Raw genomic sequence first — 19,365 nt, 5'->3', positions numbered from 1 at the left:
CACAAGCCTTTAGTCCCAGCACGTGCGAGTCAGAGCAATTGAAGAAGGGAGGGAGGAGGAGAGGAGGGAGAGGAGGGAAGGGAGGAGGGGAGAGAGGAGGGAGAGAAGGGAGAGAAGGGAAGGGAGGAGGGGAGAGAGGAGGAGAGGAGGGAGAGAAGAGAAGGGAGGAGGGGCAGAGAAAAGGACAGGGAGAGGTCCACAGAGGGAAGAAAACTGGGGGGGGGGGGGTGCGCTCACCATCCCAGGCAGGGGCTGACTGTACAGGGAGGAGTGGACTGTGTGCAGGGAGCACAGAGCCAAATCCTTCGTCTTCAGCAGCTGATCCCCTTGGCTCTGGTATGTGGTGGGACACCGGTCCAGGATGTCTTCCTGGGATGTCCAATAGAGCAGTCAGCCCCCTGCACCACCTCCATTCCACGGCCCTTCTCTTCTGGCTCTGGCCTCACCTCCTCAAAGGTCTTAGACTCGTGGACCCCCGACAGCTCTGCACAAGGCTCAGAACTGATCGCTTCACGTTCAAAACCCAGCGTGGCTCAGAGCGGTGGGGACACAAGTGGACCACTTGCCCAGCACTGAGGATGAAGCCAAGAGGATTGCGGCCCAGAGCAGCACTGTGGAAGGAGAGATGGGGCCACATGGGCCACAGTGACTCTGTCCTGCAGATTCCCCCCACAGGGAACACCTGGGTACTGCTTCCCACATCTCTCTGCTCCAGGGTGACTCCTGGGCTTGTCAGCAAGGGGAAAACCACGGGTAGGTGAGTTCATATAAAAGAGGTTCTCGAGAGCTGTCTGGGCTCTGAAACTTCCCACTGAATTCAGAATCTGTTGCCCCAGCCAACACCCCAAGGGCACCCAGACCAGCACTAGAAATCTGCTCATGTCAGACAAGCTTTCACTGAATCCACGAGGTGTCTAGGAGCCCGATTATTACCAGTCCCCACTACAGCATCACCTACCAGAGAACAGCATCTCCAGCAGGGGAGAAAGACAGACTTTGTCCCAAACCGTACCTCCCCGTTTTCCTTTATTTTCTTTCTTTTTTGTTTGTTTGTTTAGACAGAGCTTCGTACACCAAGCTGGTCTTGAACTTGCTCTGTAGCCAAGAATGACCTTGAACTCCTAATCTTCCAGACTCTACTTCCAAGTGTCATTACACCTGCCTTATTGGTGCTGGGGACTGAATCCAGAACTTGAAGCATGCTAGGCAAACACTCCTCCAGTTGAATTACTCACATTGCTGTGGCTGGGGAGTGGGGATGGCCTTACTGAGGACTAAGCCCAGGCCGCTCCTGCTGGGCAAGCACTCTGTCACTGAGCTACAACAGCACCCTTTTCCTCCCCCCTTCCTTTTTATTTATTTTTATTTATTTTTTTTTTAGAGATCTACTTTTTAACTGGATGTGTATGAGCCTTTTGCCTGCCTGCATGTATGTGTACTGTGCATGCGCTTGGTGCGCTTGGTGCCCATAGAGGCCACAAGAGGACTTCAGATCTCCTGCAACTGGAATCAAGGGCAGTTGTAAGCCACTTGTGTTTCCTAGGAACTGAACCTGGGTTCTCTGGAAGAGCAACAAATGCTCTTAACCAATGAACCATCTCTCCAGCTTTCTTTTTTAAAGACAGAGTTTTTCTACATAGCACAGGCTGACCTTGAACTAGCAACCTTCCTGCCTCAGCATCTCTGGTAGCTAGGATGACAGGCTTGTACTACCTGGTCCCCATCTTCCTCTGCAGGCCCATTTGCATTTCCTGAAAACCTACAACCTCTCCCCTCTCCTGTCCCCGGACTTCAGTGCTCTGGGGCTCATGTGGCTTCTGAATGCTATTTTTTCTGTTATCTGCCTACGTACATTATTCAGCTATAAAGTTGGCTAGCGCAGAGACAAAGTCTCTTGTTGTACACAGAGGGTCACTCACCCCCCAAACATACACTTCAGTACAGACAAGACAGCATGGAGCCAGAGTGGAGGCTAAGATCTGGACCCAGACAGCTGGTTCCAAGGTCAGGGGCCTCAGAACCATGGGAATTGCCTTGAGATTCTGTCACTGTGAAACAGGCCTTGGAAAATCAGCGTTGACTCCAGACTTGGGCGCAAAGGAAACTAGGCATAGTATCAAAGCATGATTGTCCTATCGGCCTCCTTCACTGTGGACCACCCGTTAGCTCTACCGGGCAGCACGTGCGCTGGTCAGTTTCTGTTGTCAACTTGACACAGCTTAGAGTCACTTGGGAAGTGGGAGCAATTGAGTAATTGCCCAGATCAGGCTGGCCTGAAAGACCGTCTTGATTGAGGATTGATATGGGAAGGCCCAGCCCACCGTGGTGGCAGCATCCCAGTCAGATGGGCCTGAACCTTATACAGCACCTTGTAGGGAGCTACGGAGTGAGCCAGTAAGCAGTGTTCCTCCAGGGGCTCCTGCTCTGACTTCCCTCTGTGATGGCCCTGAGGAGTGCAATCTTTCCTTCCCCCAGTGGCTATGGTCATAGTGCTGATCACAGCTACAGGGCACAGACTGGAAGAGCATGCTACACTGTACAACCCATCTTGTCCCTGTCAGGGCTGGAGGCACAGCAGCAGGTCAGCCTGTGTCACCTTGGATTCCAAGAAGAACAAAACAATAAGCTCGTCAAGTAGGGCACATCACTCCCAGCAGAGGGCAACTAGCCCTGACAGAGCAGGGGTGGTCATCTTGGGGACCAAGCATTCCCCTCAAGCGCCGACCGCGGTAAAGACTTCTTCAGACCACCTTCACAGAACCAGAACTGAGACAAGGCCGCACCTTGCCTGGGCCAGCTTGGTCATACAGACCTCTTCTGTACCCCAGTTCTTCCTCTAAAGCTCATGTCAATACCCAAAAGATGGGTGTGGGTCCTCTGGTCCCACATCTGTTCTTCCCAGCATGCTTCATTGATCAGGCTACCTCTCTGCTTTCCACAGTTACTCAGTTCTCAAATTGGTGTACCAGGACGGGTGGCCAAGCCCAGCTTGTGGGCTGCTGCAGCTCTGGCTTTTACCCTCAAACTCCAGGTTACAATCATTCAGACTAGGCAAGCAGGAATGCGGCTGCACACAGCAGCCAGGGAGGCCCCGGGAGCGGGAGCGGGACTGAGTCCGTGCCTCTGGGCCCTGCTCTCATCTGTAGGATGGCTGGTCCCTGGAAGGAAGTGGGGAGAGGAGGGGAGGGATGCTGAGGCCTGCATCCCTGTGTGGATACAGGAGACCAAGGTGGTCCAGGACGAAGGGGAATGACCACACTCCAAGCCCACAAGTCAGTAAGTAATGCAGGCCCGTGAGCAAACAAAATTGTCCCCATTTCCACCTCCCAGGGAGGCCCTTGTCCCCTTCTTCTCCAGTTGGTGTCAGGGGTGGTGGTCCTAAGGCAGCGCCTGGGATCTCAGACCCTGGGCTTACAGAAATGCTAATGGTGCTGCCTCTCTCAGAATACAAGTGTCAGTCTGGTCCCAGGAAAGTGACAACCCCCGGGGCCCCTGACTTAGCATTTCTGATGAGGAGTGCGGGACAATAGGCCCCTTAGAGGAGACAGCCTAAGCCTTTCAGGGGACCCATCTGCCACTGGCCAGTATCTCCCAGCCCCTGTCCCTGTATTCCTGGACAAAGGCTTTATTTTTTTAACAAATGAATTTGCAATAAAAAGGAAGAGGAATCTGTCAGACGGGCGTCTTCAGGCTGGCTGCCCTTGCAGCTTTCAGCCCATGTCAGGAAGCCCTGGGAAAGCAGCATAAGGCGGAGATCCAGGCTCGGCTGGGTCACAAAAGGGCAGCTTAGCTTGGGGCAGGCAGGACATTGCCTTTTACCTCCTCAGACAATGGGGGAAGGGAGACCAGCTGGCCTCGGGGAACAGAGATCAGAACCATCCAAACCCCACACAGGGGCTGTGCCCGTCGGGTAACTAGCAGACTTGAACTCTCTACCTACTGCAAGTGAGTGGCAGGCAGCAGTAGGGAGCCCCTCCATCAGAAAAGAAGCCGTGTGATGATGTCATTTGGAGTCACTTGAGGGTCCTGCATCATGAAAATGCTCGCTGTCTCACTGGCGGTCTAGCCCGATCGCTTGACAGAGTCTAAACATGAACATAGCTATGTGTGGTGGTGCACAGCTCTGATCCCAGCACTCAGGAGGCAGAGGCGGGACCGTCAGGAGTTCAAGGCCAACCACAGCCATGTAACAAATTTGGGGCCAACCTGGGCTACAATAAAACCCTGTTTTCAAACAAAACCGGATAAACAAGATTAAACCCTTATTTGACCAGTGCTCCAAAGTGACATCTCTTCAGTATGAGGTCCCCTTTCTTGGGTTTTCTGGCTTGCTTAGTGTCTCCAAAGCCTGTTAGTCCTGAGAAGGGGTTATGGGCTCATACACAAACTCCTAGGCCAGGGTCTTACCTCAAACTCTCTGATTCCTTCAGAACCTTCACCTGGAGCCCCAGAACAGACGTCACCTGGAAGTCTTGAAACTGAAGCACAAACACTGTGAGTTGACAGCCTCTTGACACTCCCTGAGGTCAGAGGCCATGGTTCCTTCCTCAGAGAGGAGGTTCTGGATCCTGGTGCTGGAGACCCAGAGACTCGAGTCGTAAGTAATAGAAACAGCCAGATGCTCCCTGCTCTACGTTTGTTCTCATTTTACCCCGAAAGACCTGAAAGTCTGGTAGGAGGATTCCTGGAACAGGACCCTACAACCTAAAGAAAGCAGGGAACGAGTGGTTGAAGGAAACACGTTACAGCCAACCCTGATGACCTGAGCTCGATCCCTGGGACCCACAACGTGGAAGGGGAGAACTGGCTTCCTACCTCTGCATGTGCGCCCACACAGAGAACAATAAAGATTCTGCCAAGGACACGAGTTTAAGTGACCAACAGTGTCAACTGCTACTGCAGAGGGCTAATGACGAGCCCAGAAAATAACCAGTTCTAAATATATGCAAACATTCACCAAAGACAAACATGGTGGTGTGCCACTGGACGGCCGGGCATCACCGGGGGTGGTGGTGTGCCACTGGACGGCCGGGCATCACCGGAGGTGGTGGTGTGCCACTGGACGGCCGGGCATCACCGGGGGTGGTGGTGTGCCACTGGACGGCCGGGCATCACCGGGGGTGGTGGTGTGCCACTGGACGGCCGGGCATCACCGGGGGTGGTGGTATTCATTCCAACAAAAAATTAACTTTCGAGAATCAGGTGTCCCCTGTGATCCCAGCACCCATGTAAAGCCGAGAAGCATGGCTGTGCCTGTAATCTTAGCCCTGGGGTGGGGTGGGGCAGGGGATGACTAAGGCAGGCAGATGTGGGTTCAAGGGCCACCCTGGGCCACATTTGAATTCCAGGCCAGCCTAGGCTACATAATACCTGGCAGAGAGGGGAGAAGTAATTTTAAAAGTTGGGCTGGGGATGTAGCTCAATGGTTGACTGCCTAGAATGCACAAAGTCATGAACTCTACCCACAACACTGGGACAAAATAAAAAGGAATTTTTAAAAAGTATTTATTCTTCAGGTGTGCCACACACCTTTAATCCCAGAAGAGGTGTGTGTATGGGGGAGGGGAGTGTTCACATGTGTGTCTGGGCCAGAAGTTGACATCAGGTGTTTTCTTCTATCTTTCCCACCTTATTTTTTGAGACAGAATATCTCACTGACTCCGGGACTTACCAAATGGGCAAGACAAGCTGCTGGAGAGCCCTGAGGAATCCTCTGTTCTCCACATTCGCAGGGCTAGAACCACGGGTGTGAGCCACAGCCCAGATCCCCCTGCAGTGCTGGGATTTTGAACTCAGGTCCTCAAGTTTGTGCAGCAAACTTGCTTTACCAACTGAGGCATTTTACAAGATCTCCAGAAGACATCGTCTAATGGAATGAAGTTCTGGTACATTTTAGAATACAGATATGCTTTGCACACATCCTAATCAGTGAAAGGAGCCAGAAAAGGGTTTGCCAGCCAGGAGATTACACTTACATGGAGCACCAGAAGTAGGAAAATCCCTAGACTCAGGAGAAGATGGGTGGGGCCAGGGAGGATTCAGGGAGCTAGGACTGATGTTCTTGTTTAAGGGTCTGAGAACATTCTAGAAATGGACAGTGTAAAAGTAATCAGTGCCATGGAACTCATGAATATAGACAATTTCATATTGTGTATATTTTACCACAGTAAAATAACTAGACATAAAATATAAAAGCATGCATAATACCATTAAACTTACAGGGGTGTCCAACATTTTTATATTTGTTATTTACGAAGTTCAGACTTTTAAACAACAGAGTCAAGTTATACACAAAAAAAAAATGCAAAAAAAATCTCAGAATGTTTTAAGTAAGTTTGCAGTTTTATGTTGGGCCACATTCACAGCTACCAGTGCGCACATGATGGACAGGCCTGCAAGAGAGAGTCAAAGCAGCCCTTCTGGTAGGTCGTGCAAGGAGCAGTAGGGGGTTGGGATGGTGCAACACAGGCTGCAGGGGGCCCAGGGATCTCTCAGGACTGTGATGCTCCTACACATCCCAGTAGAGAGAGACCCTATCTCAAACACAAACAAAACAACAACACAAAGAATTTGGAGTTGACTTAGAACCATCACAAAACACCCCATCCTGTGGTCCACATGAACACATCCAGGACAGTTTTTGAGACAATCAGCAAATGCTCCAGCCAGCTCAAGAATGCTGCACAAGTCCATCAAGACCTCAGAGAAAACCCAGTCAGGTGCATGCATAGGAAGGTCCGTCTAAGAAGCGGGACAGTCATCGTAGAAGGACACACAGGAGTGGGTGGGCAGTTCCCCTTACGCGGATACAGGAGCTTTTGATACAAGGAAAACAAACATTCAGCCACCCAGTGAATTGAACTCACTGTTCTGCCAGGGCTGGCCGCACTGCATCTGACTACTCACCTTATCCGAAGCCTGTGGCCCAGGAAGTGCAAGGCCAGTGTCCAGCAGAAAGATTAACAGGGCAGGCCTAGAGGCTCGTCTGACATGCTTCCACCAGCCTGTTCATGTGTGTGTGTGTGTGTGTGTGTGTGTGTGTGTGTGTGTGTGTGTGTGTAAGCCAGAGGTCAACTTTGAATTGAATGTTTTCCTATCACACACCCCCCACCCACACTTTTTTTTGAGACTGCGTCTGTCACTGAATCTGAAGCTTGTGAATTTGGCTCGTGAGCCTCTCCTGTCTCTGCTTCCCCATAGCCCAGTTACAGGTTTCAGCCACACCTGACTTGTGTCATGGTTGCTGGGGATGTAGCAAGCACTTTACTGACTGAGTCAATCCCCAACTCAGGTCCAACTCTGACTAAAGGATTTGGCTTGGTTTGACTCACCCACACCTTGGACCTTCACACTTGACGCTCAGTCAAGCTGTCTCCATATCCTATGTACCTGTTTCTTCCTGCTAGGCCACTGAGTTATCACCTGCAACCAAAACAGTGTCCCTTCCACACACCCCTCCCTGGGAACCTCACCTCCTGAGTCTACAGTGGAAATTCAGGGACAGTGTCTACTCCCTAGTGCCATCACAGCCTCCCAGCTACGCAGACACTCACCCATAAGGTCATCTGGCATGGGCCTAGCACTTCAAGGACAGCCAAACCCTGGAGGCCCAGGCCACTCGTCTCCAGTGGCGCCCCCTTCAGGCTGGTGCTGGTGTTGCTGGAGAATAGGTAGGTGTATCTGGTGTCCACAGGGAGGTGTGGCTCTGCTGTCTCTGGAACCAGATGGAAGGAACAATGTCACCTTAGCAAATGCCACCCAGCGTTGTTCCCACCTCCTCTTTCCATGTGGACCCCAAGAGGCTAGCCTGGCTTGGAGAAGCCAGGGAGCAGCAGACCCCCTGAAGGGCTCAGAAGAAAACAAAGACACTCACAGAATGTGCTCAGCCTTGGCTAGGCTCTCTTCTTTCAGGATGTGTGGGTATATGCGCACACATGTGCATGTGTGTGTGTATATGCACATGCGTGTGGAGGCCAGAGCACACCTTGGCTGTTGTTCCTCAGGCACCTAATTTTGTCTTTAGACAGGATCCCTCACAGGCCAGGAGCTCCTTGACTCAGCTGGGCGGGCTGCTCAGCAAGCCCAGGACCCAGGCAGTGGGTGAACCACTATACCTGGGTGGTTTTGTGTGGATTCTGGCAGTTGGACTTGAATACTCACGTTTGTTGGTAAGCATTTTACTGAGTGAGCCTTCTCCCTGCCACCCACTCCTCAAGTGGGTGTCCCTTACCTTCACCCTTTACAGAAAGTGGATGTGAGACTCAAAGTGGTTAACAAACTTAGCAAATGCTACATTCAAGCCTCAGTAGTCTCCGGCCAATAAGATGGTTTAGAGTGTAAAGGCCCTTGCCAACCAGCCTGAGTTTGATCCTTGGGACCCAAAGGTAGAAGGGAAGAACTGACTCTCTGAAGTTGTCCTCTGACCTCTACATATAAGCATGCATGCAGCACCCCCAACACACACACACACACACACACACACACACACACACACACACACACACACTTTAAAATAGTATAAATAAACAGAACAACCCTGGCGGCCTGGCTCCTCCTCTACTACCTTGATAAATATGAAGTCAGAATGGGGCTGTTAGCTCCATTTTAGTAACAATCCAGGTGGCCAGCCTGGACCAGGACGTCTTGCTGGGGATGAGGAGGGTGTAAGAAATTGAGGTGACTGGAATTTTTTAAGCCCACCTGATGGAGAAACATGAATATTTCATTGTCCAGTGTCACTCCGTCATAGCCTCAGGTCCCCAGGATGCGTCTCTCTTTCTTACCAATTTGCTCCCAGAGTTTTCTGATCTATTCTACCCTAAAACACAAACTGATGCAGAGCCAAAGACAGTTATCCACTTGGAACTCAGAAGGACAGCGTGGCTTGGGGGTTGGGGTGGCTTGCTGTTGGAAACTTACCGTGTGGGTGGCTTGGCTCTCCTCCCACTGGTTTCTGGGAGCACAGCCAAAGGCTGTTCTTCACCCCACCTTGTAGCTCTGCCATGCTCTGCATCAGCCTTGTTCTGGCTCTGCCTCAATGGCCTAAGACTCCTGGTTAGAGGCGTGACTCAGTGTCCCTGGGAGACGCACTCACCTTTGCAGGCCACCATGCAGGCCACCTCCTGTCCGGTCTGTGAGTCTGCAATTTCTGAAAGCACAATCAGAGCAAGGACAAGGTGAGGCCACCCACCTGCTAGGGTGTGCAGGGGAGTGCTCCAGCCCCTTGCCCTCCGGCCAGCCCGCCCTTCCCCAGTTTGGACACCAGTACCAATGCCCCCGATGGCTCAAGCAGGTGGCCTGGAGGTCCTGTGTGTCTCTGCTTCTTTCTTCTGCCACATTCCCGACTCTGAGGCATCCGCACCCTGAATTCTGTCAATTCCTCCAGCTGCACTAGTCTTCCCTCCTCTGTTCCCTCCCTCCCTCCACCCTTCTCTCCACTCCCCTGCCCACCCATCCACAGGGCCGGCTCCAGCGAAGCTATACCTTCTCTTGCCTAGACACCAGGAGAGTCCTCTGACTATCCCATGGCCACAGGGAGACAGCGCAGTCAGTAAAGCACAAGTGTGAAGACTGGAGTCTGGATCCCAGAACCACACACAAAGTCAGGCACGGCGGTGCACACTTGCAATCCCAGACAGAGGGAAGAGAGTCCTGGGCTTGTGGCCAGTCAGTGCAGCCTTCTTTGTGAACTTCAGGCCAAATGCAAAAGGCTAACTCAAAAAACAAGATGGGTGATGGAGGATGACACCCTAGGTTGACCTCTGACCCCTACTTGTACTGGTGTGTGCGTGTGTCTCTCTCTCTCTCTCTCTCTCTCTCTCTCTCTCTCTCTCTCTCTCTCTCTCTTTCTCTCTCTCTCTCTCACACACACACACACACACACACACACACTCACACGGGGTGTGGGGGGGGGGAGTCTCCTTTCTCATTATAAAATCTCAACCACAAAGCCAGCCTCCACCTGCCGCCTCTGGCCACGCCTACTGGCCCTCACCCTCTAGCCACCCTAGGGCTGCTCTGGCCACGCCCACTGGCCCTCACCCTCTAGCCACCCTGGGGCTGCTCTGGCCTTTGCACAAGCTATTCTGTCTAAACACTGTTCCTTCTGCTCTCTGAACTTCAGGACGCTTTCCATCCCAGAAGAAATGCCTCTCCCCAGATCCTCTTCTGCCTAGAGGAGGTACTTGCCTGTCCTTCTCTACTTCAGCACTTTATCCATAACTCTTGTAAAATCTGTTTTAATTATCCTGACTCAGTTAACTTTGTAGGCTTCAGCTTCTGGAGAAGAATTCAGCGCCCAGTAGAGAATGAAAAGGCTGAATGGACGAATGAGCTCCAATCAAATTATATATTTCCTGACAACCAGCAGAGGCCGCCATCATTTGTAGACAGAGGCTGAGACTTCAGGGACCTTTGCTAACTCATGGCTTGTTAGCAAAAGAACCAAGTTCCTACACAGCCCGGCCCATTCCACAGTCTTGTCACCTCTCTACTACATATGAGAGTACGTAGGGCCAGCGAGATGGCTCAGTAAGAATACCTGCCCCCAAGGCCGTATGACCTGAGTTTGATACCCAGGACGGATAGGGTGGAAAAAAACAGCTCTTGCAAGTGATCTGACCTTCACGTGTGTCCCATGGCATTCAGGGCCAACACATGTACACACACAAATAAATAACATTTAAAATTCTTTAAACAGTTACACTAAATTTAGGACAGAGTGGCTAGATGAAAGGGATGGACAGATGGATGGAAAGGAGGAAGTAAGGAAGGATTGAAGGACAGGTGGACAGGTGGATAGATACATGGATGGGTAGATGGATGAATGGGTAGATGGGTGCATGGGTAGACAGACAAACTAAGAAAAGCCAAGGATCTGTGTCAGACAATCGATGTCATGACACAGAGGACATGCTGAGTGTGATCAGACACAGCACAAGCGAGCTGCTGCCCAGCCTCCCTTCAAGCTGCTGAAGACCCCAGGAAAGGCCTGAACCCTTCCTAGGTCAGCACCCTATTCCCCACGGTCCCACCTCCTCCAGGTCCCATCCACGTCCCCTGTGGCCAGAACACATCTGCAGCTTTCCTACAGCGACTTTTCCAGAATGCCACTTCCATCCTCAGCCCCAGCACCCATCACATGTTCCAGTCCGTGTGATCCCTCAGAACACACCCCACATCCTCAAAATGGGAAGTGTATTTCACACCATGTCACTTAGACCTTTACAAAGACCCGGACATCACAGACTATCTGGAAGGGTTGCCCTACCCTGATATTTTGATTCCTTTACCAGAACCCTTTTTCCAACAAAGCAGAATATCAGTGGGGAAACCCACACCTGAAAGACATTTAGCCCAACTGATTTCCTCCCTGCTTGCCTCAAGTCTTTGATAACTAGGACCCATCCATGTTAAATCATGTGTAAAATTCACCCCAGATTTTACAGAATGAAAATAAATCTCAATACTTTTCAGTATTGATTGTATTTGTTAATGGTAGCTTGGATATATGGAGTTGAGAAATTGGGGAGTAGGGGAAAGCTGTGTGCGTGTGCGTGTGTGTGTGCATGCGTGTCCTGTGTATACACACGCATGTGGAGGTCAGAGGTCGACGTCAGATTTCTTCCTCCATTCTCTCCTTGTTATTTTTTGAGACAGGGTCTGTCACTGAACTGCCTGGTCTAACTGACATGGGAAGCTACAGGGACCCTCCCGCCTCCACCTCCCAAGTGCTGGGATTACAGATGTGTGTCACCATACCCAATCAACAACCATGTTATAAGAATCCGTTTTTGTTGTTTTGAGACACAGCCTAGTATGTAGCCCAGTCTGGTCCTCCTGCTTCAGCCTTTCAAGCATTGGGATTGCAGGGGTCCATCACCACACCCAGCAACTGGTTTTTGTTTGGTTGGTTTTGTTGTTTTTGGATGCCAGGGGAGTGGGTTTGTGGGGACACCCCCAACTCCCTTTTAAAGACATGGTTTCAGTGGCACAACATCTAACATACTTGTGCACAATCATCCAACTCCTCCTGCGCACAGCCCCGGCCTCCTGCTGGGAGCCATGACAACTGTCTCCATTTGCTTCCCTACAAAGCTACACCACAGTCAGTACAGGAATGCCTTGACCTTCCCGAAGGGGCACATGTTCCAAGAACCCTTCCCATTTCTCAAGCACTTAAAATCAAAACACACTGTTACTTCACAAAAAAGGTTTCTGAGAATGAAGTTCATTGGTAACAAATCCATGAGAAGTAACCAAGAAGTAAAGGCCCACACAAGGCAGAGTCTTCATCGGGTTCTACAGCGCATGCAGAGGTCAGAGGACAGCTACTCAGAACCAGCTCTCCATCTGCCATGTGTGTCCTGGGATCAAACTCAGATCTTCCGGCTTGGTGGCAAGCGCCTTGACCCTCTGAGCCATCTCACTGACCCCATTTATTTATTTAGAAACAAGGTCTTGCTATGTAGCCCAGGCTGGCCTAGAACTTGTGGTCCTCCAGCCTCAACTGGTGTGCTCCAGCATGCCTGGTTCACATTCACTAACCTCTGAGAAGAGGTCTGAAATGGACTGAAATCCACGTGTGCACTATGGCCTGAATGGCTTCTCATTTCCAGGGTCTGTGTAGATCCACCTCTCCTCACTCACTTAGCAAGGATATACTGAGTCCCCAGTGAAGACAGAGGAGATTGCCACCATCCTGTGTCCCACTCATCAGTCATCTCTGGCTCCTGGGCACTTGAACCCTTACTGGTGTATGAGAAACTTCTAATTAATTGAAACGAAAATCTGATACTCAACTCAGGTACTAGAACATTGTGGAACACGTTGGAAACAATAGTGCCTGCCTCCTCCCTAAATCTAAAGACAAATAAAAAATTTTCAATGAAACTTTAGTGTCCCAATTGAAAAAACTAGGAAGGTGTGGTGGTGCACACCTGTAATCCCAGCACTTGGAAGGTGGAGGCAGAAGGATCAAGAGTTCAAGCCCCCCCACCCCCCAGCCCCCCTACACACCCACACACACACTCCCACACACATCCCGCGGGGGGGGGGGGGGGGGGGAGCCAGGCATGGTGGCGCACACCTTTAATCCAGCACTCAGTAGACAGAGGCAGGTGGATCCCTGTAAGTTCTAGGCCAGCCTGGTCTACAGAGTTCCAGGACAGCCAGGGATACACAGAGAAACCTTGTTTCAAAAAACAAAACAAGCAAACAACAACAACAACAACAATAAAAAGGAGTTCAAGGCCACAGAACCTGACTATGCTGTGGGTTTGAGGTCAGCCTAGGCTACCTGATACCTTGTTTCAAAAACCAAAAGTTGAAAAAGCACCAAATGGAAAATGAATATTAGATTTCAAAAGATGGAACTATACAGACATTTGATGCTTTCTAATATTTATTTTTGCCAATCTTGAGTTTAAAAAACTTATTAAAATTCATATTTTTTAAACGTTAAATTGGGAAAGTTGCCGTCCCATTTGGTCCCCTTGTCTCCTACTCTCCTACCATTCTGTATGCCCCAGCAGTCAAGGAACACAAGCAAGTCTGTCTCAGCCTCCTCCAGAACTTCACCCCAGCGGGGGGAGAGCAACTGTACACCCCTGCACACCAGCCTGGATGCCCCTCCCTCAGGGCTCAGGTCTAGCCCCCAGTAGCTTCTGTAAACCCTACCTTACCTGCTCCAGGAAGGAAAAAGAGGGAGAAGAGAGACGGGAATCTGCCTGTAAGCTTAGCTCCTCTCTCTCAGCAAAGTAAAGCAAAGAGGGATGGTCAGACAAAAGGACATTTGGGGCGAACCTGAGTCCTGCAGACCAGGGTGGCTGCCCTCTCCATGCCAGGCAGACTCAGAAAGCTGCATGTTTACTTACTCCCTGCGGTCACTCCTGTCTGCACCCAGAGCAGGACCAGCGCTAGGAGCCCGGTGGGTACCAGCATCAGCATCCTCCAGGGACAGGGACAGGGGAGCCCAGAAACCTCAGCTTGATCCCTAGAGGAGCCGGCTCAGCTCCCTTCAGACCAGGGGAGAGGGAGTGAGGTGGTGGGGCATAGACTAGCCAATCAGAAGCCTGTGGGGACACTATTAGCTCCCTGGGGGAAGAGGGAGGAGGGGGCTTGTGATCACTAAGGGGAAAGCCCTGTTCTGCCTTGGAGGAAGCACTAGGAACCTTGAGGTCTCGGGGCAGGTGGTACCATGTAGCTGTGTGGCTTTGTTGCTGTTTTTAACATTTATTTGCATATATGTGTATGTGTCTGTATACATGTGTCACAGCATGCATGTGAAGGTCCTAGGACAACTTGCAGGAGTCAGTTCTACCATGCGGAGTTTGAGCTCCAGCTTGGTGGCAAGCTCCTTTACCTGCTGAGCCATCTCACTGGCCCTGTGTGGTTCTTGTTTGTTTGTTTTGTTGTAATCTAATATATAAGACACAAAATTGACTTTCTTAATGCACATAATTCAGTGGCTTGGGGACATATAAGCTACTGAACCACTGTCACCACCTGATAGGCTCGTGGTCAGCTGGTTAGCTTGGCTGCTGTCTCCTCTGATGAGGAGACAGGGGACCGTGAGGCAGATCTACAGGGCCCTGTCTTGGTGCTGGGAAGAATATCTGCCAGGCTTTGTGCTCAGTCACAGAGAACAGGGGGAGCAGGCCCGCTCACATCTATCTTGTGCTCCCCAAGCTGGCCTCAGTTTTCCTCACCCCGGAGTTCCCTCCACTGAAGCTTTTTTGCTGAGCTCCAGGTGTCAAAGTCCAGCCTTGAGGGCAAGCCTGTGGCAAAGACAGTCTTCATGAGCTGCTTGGCTGAAGTAGGACATCTACAGTCCAGCCCCATCACTCAAAGTGAGCAGCCAAGGCTGGCCAGGGCCTGGAGGGAAAGTGTTTGCTGCATAAGCTTGAGGAACTTACAGGCCAGCTCCCTGTAAAAGCCAGGCGCGTGGCTCACACCTACAACCCTCCTGGGGAGGTCCACACAGGAGGGTCCTGGATCTGGCTGGCCAGCTGCTCCAAATGAGTGAGTTCCAGATTTAATAAGAAGCTCAGCCTCAAAAACTAAGGTGGGGGTCTGGAAAGAGTCCAGATCCCTGCACCCATCTTCAGCAGCTCACAACTGCCTGTAACTCCTGTAGTGTCAGGAGATCTCTGGCCACTGTGGTCACCCACACACATGTGGCACACGAGCACATGTGTGCACACGCACATGCACACACATCAAATAAAATCTGAAAAAGAAAATTGGTGACTAAAGGCTTATCTGATGCCCCTCCACTCATATGTTCACACGTGTGTGCGTGTATACACGGACATGCACACAGTGGACAACCTGCTGCACGTTGGTGTGTTCACAGAGCTGCGCATCCATCACATTAGACAATTTTGAACTATTCTCATTGCCTTGAAAGGAAACCCTGCAGCCATTAATCTCTGGCCCTCACCTCCACTTTCTATTTTTGTGGGTGTGTCTCCTGGAGAGTTCACACACACACAGGAGAGCCTGGCACACAGTCTTGGCATTTGGCTTCTTTTCCATCAGGTGATGTCCCCATCTCAAACATCTTACTGTCCAGAGCCCTGGCCACAGGCTGAAGACACACCTTCTGGCAGGCCTATGGCACTTTCCAGGGTGACTTCAGGGGGGAGTGGGGAGCTGAGTCCCAGAAGGCTGGCCTGAGGGGTGACAGCCCCAGTGTGGGCATGGAATGCATCTGCAGATGACAGTCACACACTGAAACAGTGCTGGGCAACGAATTCTCCTTTATGAGGAGTTTCTTGTAACCACCAAGAACAGACCACAACAGTAATAAAATGATAGCACTGCCTTCAGGAAGCTGTGTCTAGAATCAATGAAGCCCTCACATGGATTAATTTATCAGCTCCCCAGCAGTTCCCCACTCTGAGGTGGAGCAAGTCTCTGAGAGGGTAAGTCACTCCCCCAATGTCCCACAGCCTCTGAGGTTTTGACCCACTCTGGCTGCAGTGGCCTGGCTCTTTTAACTCTGTGGCGTTTCTGAGCCCTTTCCTGCCTTCTTCCCTGGGATTCTGCTTCTTAGCCTGTGGCCTGGATTCCCCGCATTCGGTCAGGAGACCGAGCCAATCTTCGCCATCTCTGTTGTGTGGTCTCTAGGCCACACAGAAATGCTGACAGGATGGGCACAGCCTACAACTGATGCCCAGGCCCCACACCGGACACAGAACCACCCGGGCGGCCCTGCCTCCCTCCTCCCAGCCATCTGGTGCCTCACTGGGTCTGCTGTCACCCCAGGCCACTGTGGTCTGCCAGGCAGGGCTCTACGCCTCCGGCCTCACCTCTTCATGTCTACAGTATTGCAGGCCAAACCCCACGGGGCTCAGGGTGTGGGACAGCATTCACACGGGTCCTCCTGACAAGTGCCTCCCCTGTTCCCTCCCCTACGCTGGAGATAATGTGATGTTGCTTCCACTTGCTGCACATGACCAGAGGCTGAGAGGCCTCCTGTACATGGGCCAGGACTATTGGAGGTCGGGAGTCCTCATCTTTCTGAGATGTATTTTCTTGGTTCTGGGGACAGAATCCAGGGCCTTGGCCACGTGAGGCAAGTGCCCCCTGCACATCTGCAGCCCCAGTCTGACACTTTTGGCATTGTTTTTAACTTTTGTGTTTCTTTTTAAAGAGCGTTTATTATTTTATGGGTATGTGTGTGTTCCTGAGTACCCGTATGTGCAGCACATGTGTGGGTACCCACAGAGCACAGAATCGAGTGCCAAATCCCCCGGAGCTGCAGCTGTGGGCAGTTGTGAGCCACCCAAAGTCGGTCCTAGGAACCAAACTCTGGCTCTCTGTAAGAGCAGTGGGCACTCTTGACTCCTGAACCATCTCTCCAGCCCCCAGGTTTGTTGTTTGCTTTTTGTTTCTTTCCAAGACAATCTTATCACAATTTTAGATAATTTCCTTCAGAAAACTGAAGGAAAGCCAGGGCTTCTCACCCATCTTGCCTCATGGCTCTAGCCTCCCACACTCCACAGTCCACACCACAGAGCCCCAGGTGCTAAGAGCCGTGGACATGCAGGCGCACATTCCACCGAAACACGAGGCTTACAAGGGGGTTGCTTCTGAACTGGGCGTGATGGTGCAGGCCTATTGTCTCAGCAACTCAAGAGGCTGAGGCAGGAGGATCAAAAGTTCAGTACCTGCCTGGATGATACTGTGTCTCAGAAAAGCAAAATCAAGCAAAAGAAGAGATGGGTTATTGTGTGTATGTGTTTATTAAGACATGGTCTTACGTAGCCTAGGCTAACCCAGAAGGTCTGATCCTCCTGCCCTCCAGCTCCCAAGTGCTAGGATTATAGTTGTGTATCACAATGTACTGCTTTACGGAGCTGGGAATTGAACTCAGGGCTCCCCTCTTGCTAGGCAAACGCTCTGCCCACTAAACTACAAGCATCCCTAGCATTCCTTTGCAGAGACAGACATGGATGTCCCATGGGAAAGAAAAACTCACCAGTAGGGGGCCCTCAAGCTGCTGGAGCCTGATGGGGCTGTCTGTGGAAATGCTGCCATATCTGTTACCTTTGAAATGAAAGGGGCCAGGGAGAATCTGTCCCCTGTTCATCAACAGTGAGTTGAGAAGACCAGGGGTGAGGGAGGGGATGTGACTCATTTCTGCTGAATTGTTCAATGAGCTGTGTGACCTTTGAAAATCAGTTTCTTCATCTCTCTGGACTCATTAACTCACTGGTGAAAATCAAAGGACTGGAAACCATTCACAAAGTGTTTCCTCCTGTGTTTAGGTGGAGAGTGAAGGCCAGAGCAGAAAGAGATGTACAAAAGCTGTCACGTGATGAACTCAGCAGGGTAGACTTGGGAGACAGATGGTGTGATGGTGCGGCCATCAGACACAGCAGACGGCGGAGATTTGTGTGACCGAAGTTGCTCAAGCTTGGGCACAAAAGCAATACAGATCAAAGCTAGCGGCTGTGTGTTTCTCCACAAGCATACATCTACCTTGGCTCCAGCCGTGTTACTCCCAAGTATTAACCTACAAAAAGAGAAGCACACAGGGGGCCAGTCAGAAGGCTCAGCTGGTAAAGGTGCCTGCAGCCAAGCCTGGCGATGAGTTCAATCCCCAGGACGCACACGGTGGAGGGAGAGGAGCGACTCTCGAAAGTTGTGCTCTGACCTCTACAAGTACACTGTGGTGCACATGTGCCTACGTGTTCACACACTCAATAAATAAATGGGGGATGCACAGGTTCACTCTACATGAATGTTCACGGCTGCTTCTTTTGCATAGAATTGGAAATGACACAAACAAACACACACCCCTCCAAAGGTAACTGGATGAACAAGCTGGAGTATGTCCGTGAAGTGAAATACCATGCAAGGATAAAAAGGTGCAGGGTCTAAGGGTTGACATGATAGTCCACAATCTCAGGAAGGGCTCACTTGGAACCTGGATCAATAACTTAACTCTGAGCATTGCAGTATTTTTCTCTACTAGGGAAGGAGACACTAGCAGCAGCAGAGTGCGGCCTGTTCACACTGTCCTCACTGCTGATGTGGGGGTGTTGGAATGACCCTTAATGACAGTCTGACACCCACAAACATGATAATGAACTCTTACTCATTGCCAGCTGATACAATTTCCCAACCAGAGGCCAAGTTCCTGGTCCTGCTGCTGCTAGGGCCTCAGCCAGGCTGGGGGAGGCACCCAGAGCTGGCCCAGCAGAGCAGCAGGCAGGAAGGCACCCGGCCTGTGAGCCCTCACTGCAGCGGGGCTGGAGTCCCTGTGGGACACTCCTAGGTGCCCAGTCATCCGGATGTTGAGGGGCTCTCAGCAGTTATATGGGGAGGGTCCTAGGCATGGACAAACACCAAGTGCAGAGTCCCAGCCAGGAGAAAGGTCTAGAAACACCTCTCCTCCTTCCTCCCATAAGAAGGTCTCAGTAGGGACATGTGAAGAGAATGGGACGCCCAAGACCTCAGAAAAAACACCCCAGAGATGGAGGCACCAGACTAGTGGTATACTTTTTCGTAAGAGCATAAGCTGCTGGGCTGACCCTTGACCCCATCCCTTTCACTGTCCCAGGCTGCACACCCTGACTGCAAGAGACCACCTGCACCCCTGTGTGCTCAAGCCAGGAAAGCAGCACACGGTCTTTATTCAAAGCCTGGCCCTCATTCCCCAGGAAGTGGGCTCTTCAGCTGTGCTCCTCGGGGGTGAGACAACCCAGGGCTGCCACCTGGGCGGGGGAGGGGCATGTGCACAGCAGGTGTGCCAGCACAGCCCCACTCGGCAGTCTGGCGAGCTCATTTTTTGGCGGGCTCTCTTTTGGTTTTGATTTTGAGACAGGGTTGCACTGTAGCCCAGGCTAGCCTGGA

The 19,365-nt window shown here is 51.4% G+C and overlaps 1 protein-coding gene across 1 annotated transcript in view; it reads right to left on the bottom strand.

Annotated features, from left to right (window-relative positions):
- Positions 1-14,841, bottom strand: part of LOC131916223 (uncharacterized) — a 130,064-nt gene extending 115,223 nt beyond the window's left edge. Inside the window, 7 exon segments of the mRNA XM_059269531.1 lie at positions 215-369; positions 447-481; positions 484-611; positions 4,408-4,478; positions 7,554-7,714; positions 9,095-9,148; positions 14,709-14,841. Of these exon segments, the coding sequence (XP_059125514.1) occupies positions 215-369; positions 447-481; positions 484-611; positions 4,408-4,478; positions 7,554-7,714; positions 9,095-9,148; positions 14,709-14,841 (737 nt within the window).
- Positions 14,842-19,365: the final 4,524 nt, after the last annotated feature.

Source organism: Peromyscus eremicus, chromosome 8a (assembly GCF_949786415.1).
Source record: "Peromyscus eremicus chromosome 8a, PerEre_H2_v1, whole genome shotgun sequence".
Taxonomy (NCBI): Eukaryota; Metazoa; Chordata; class Mammalia; order Rodentia; family Cricetidae; genus Peromyscus; species Peromyscus eremicus.
The sequence above is the reverse complement of the archived record's forward strand: the minus strand, read 5'-3'. Positions and strand labels throughout refer to the sequence as shown.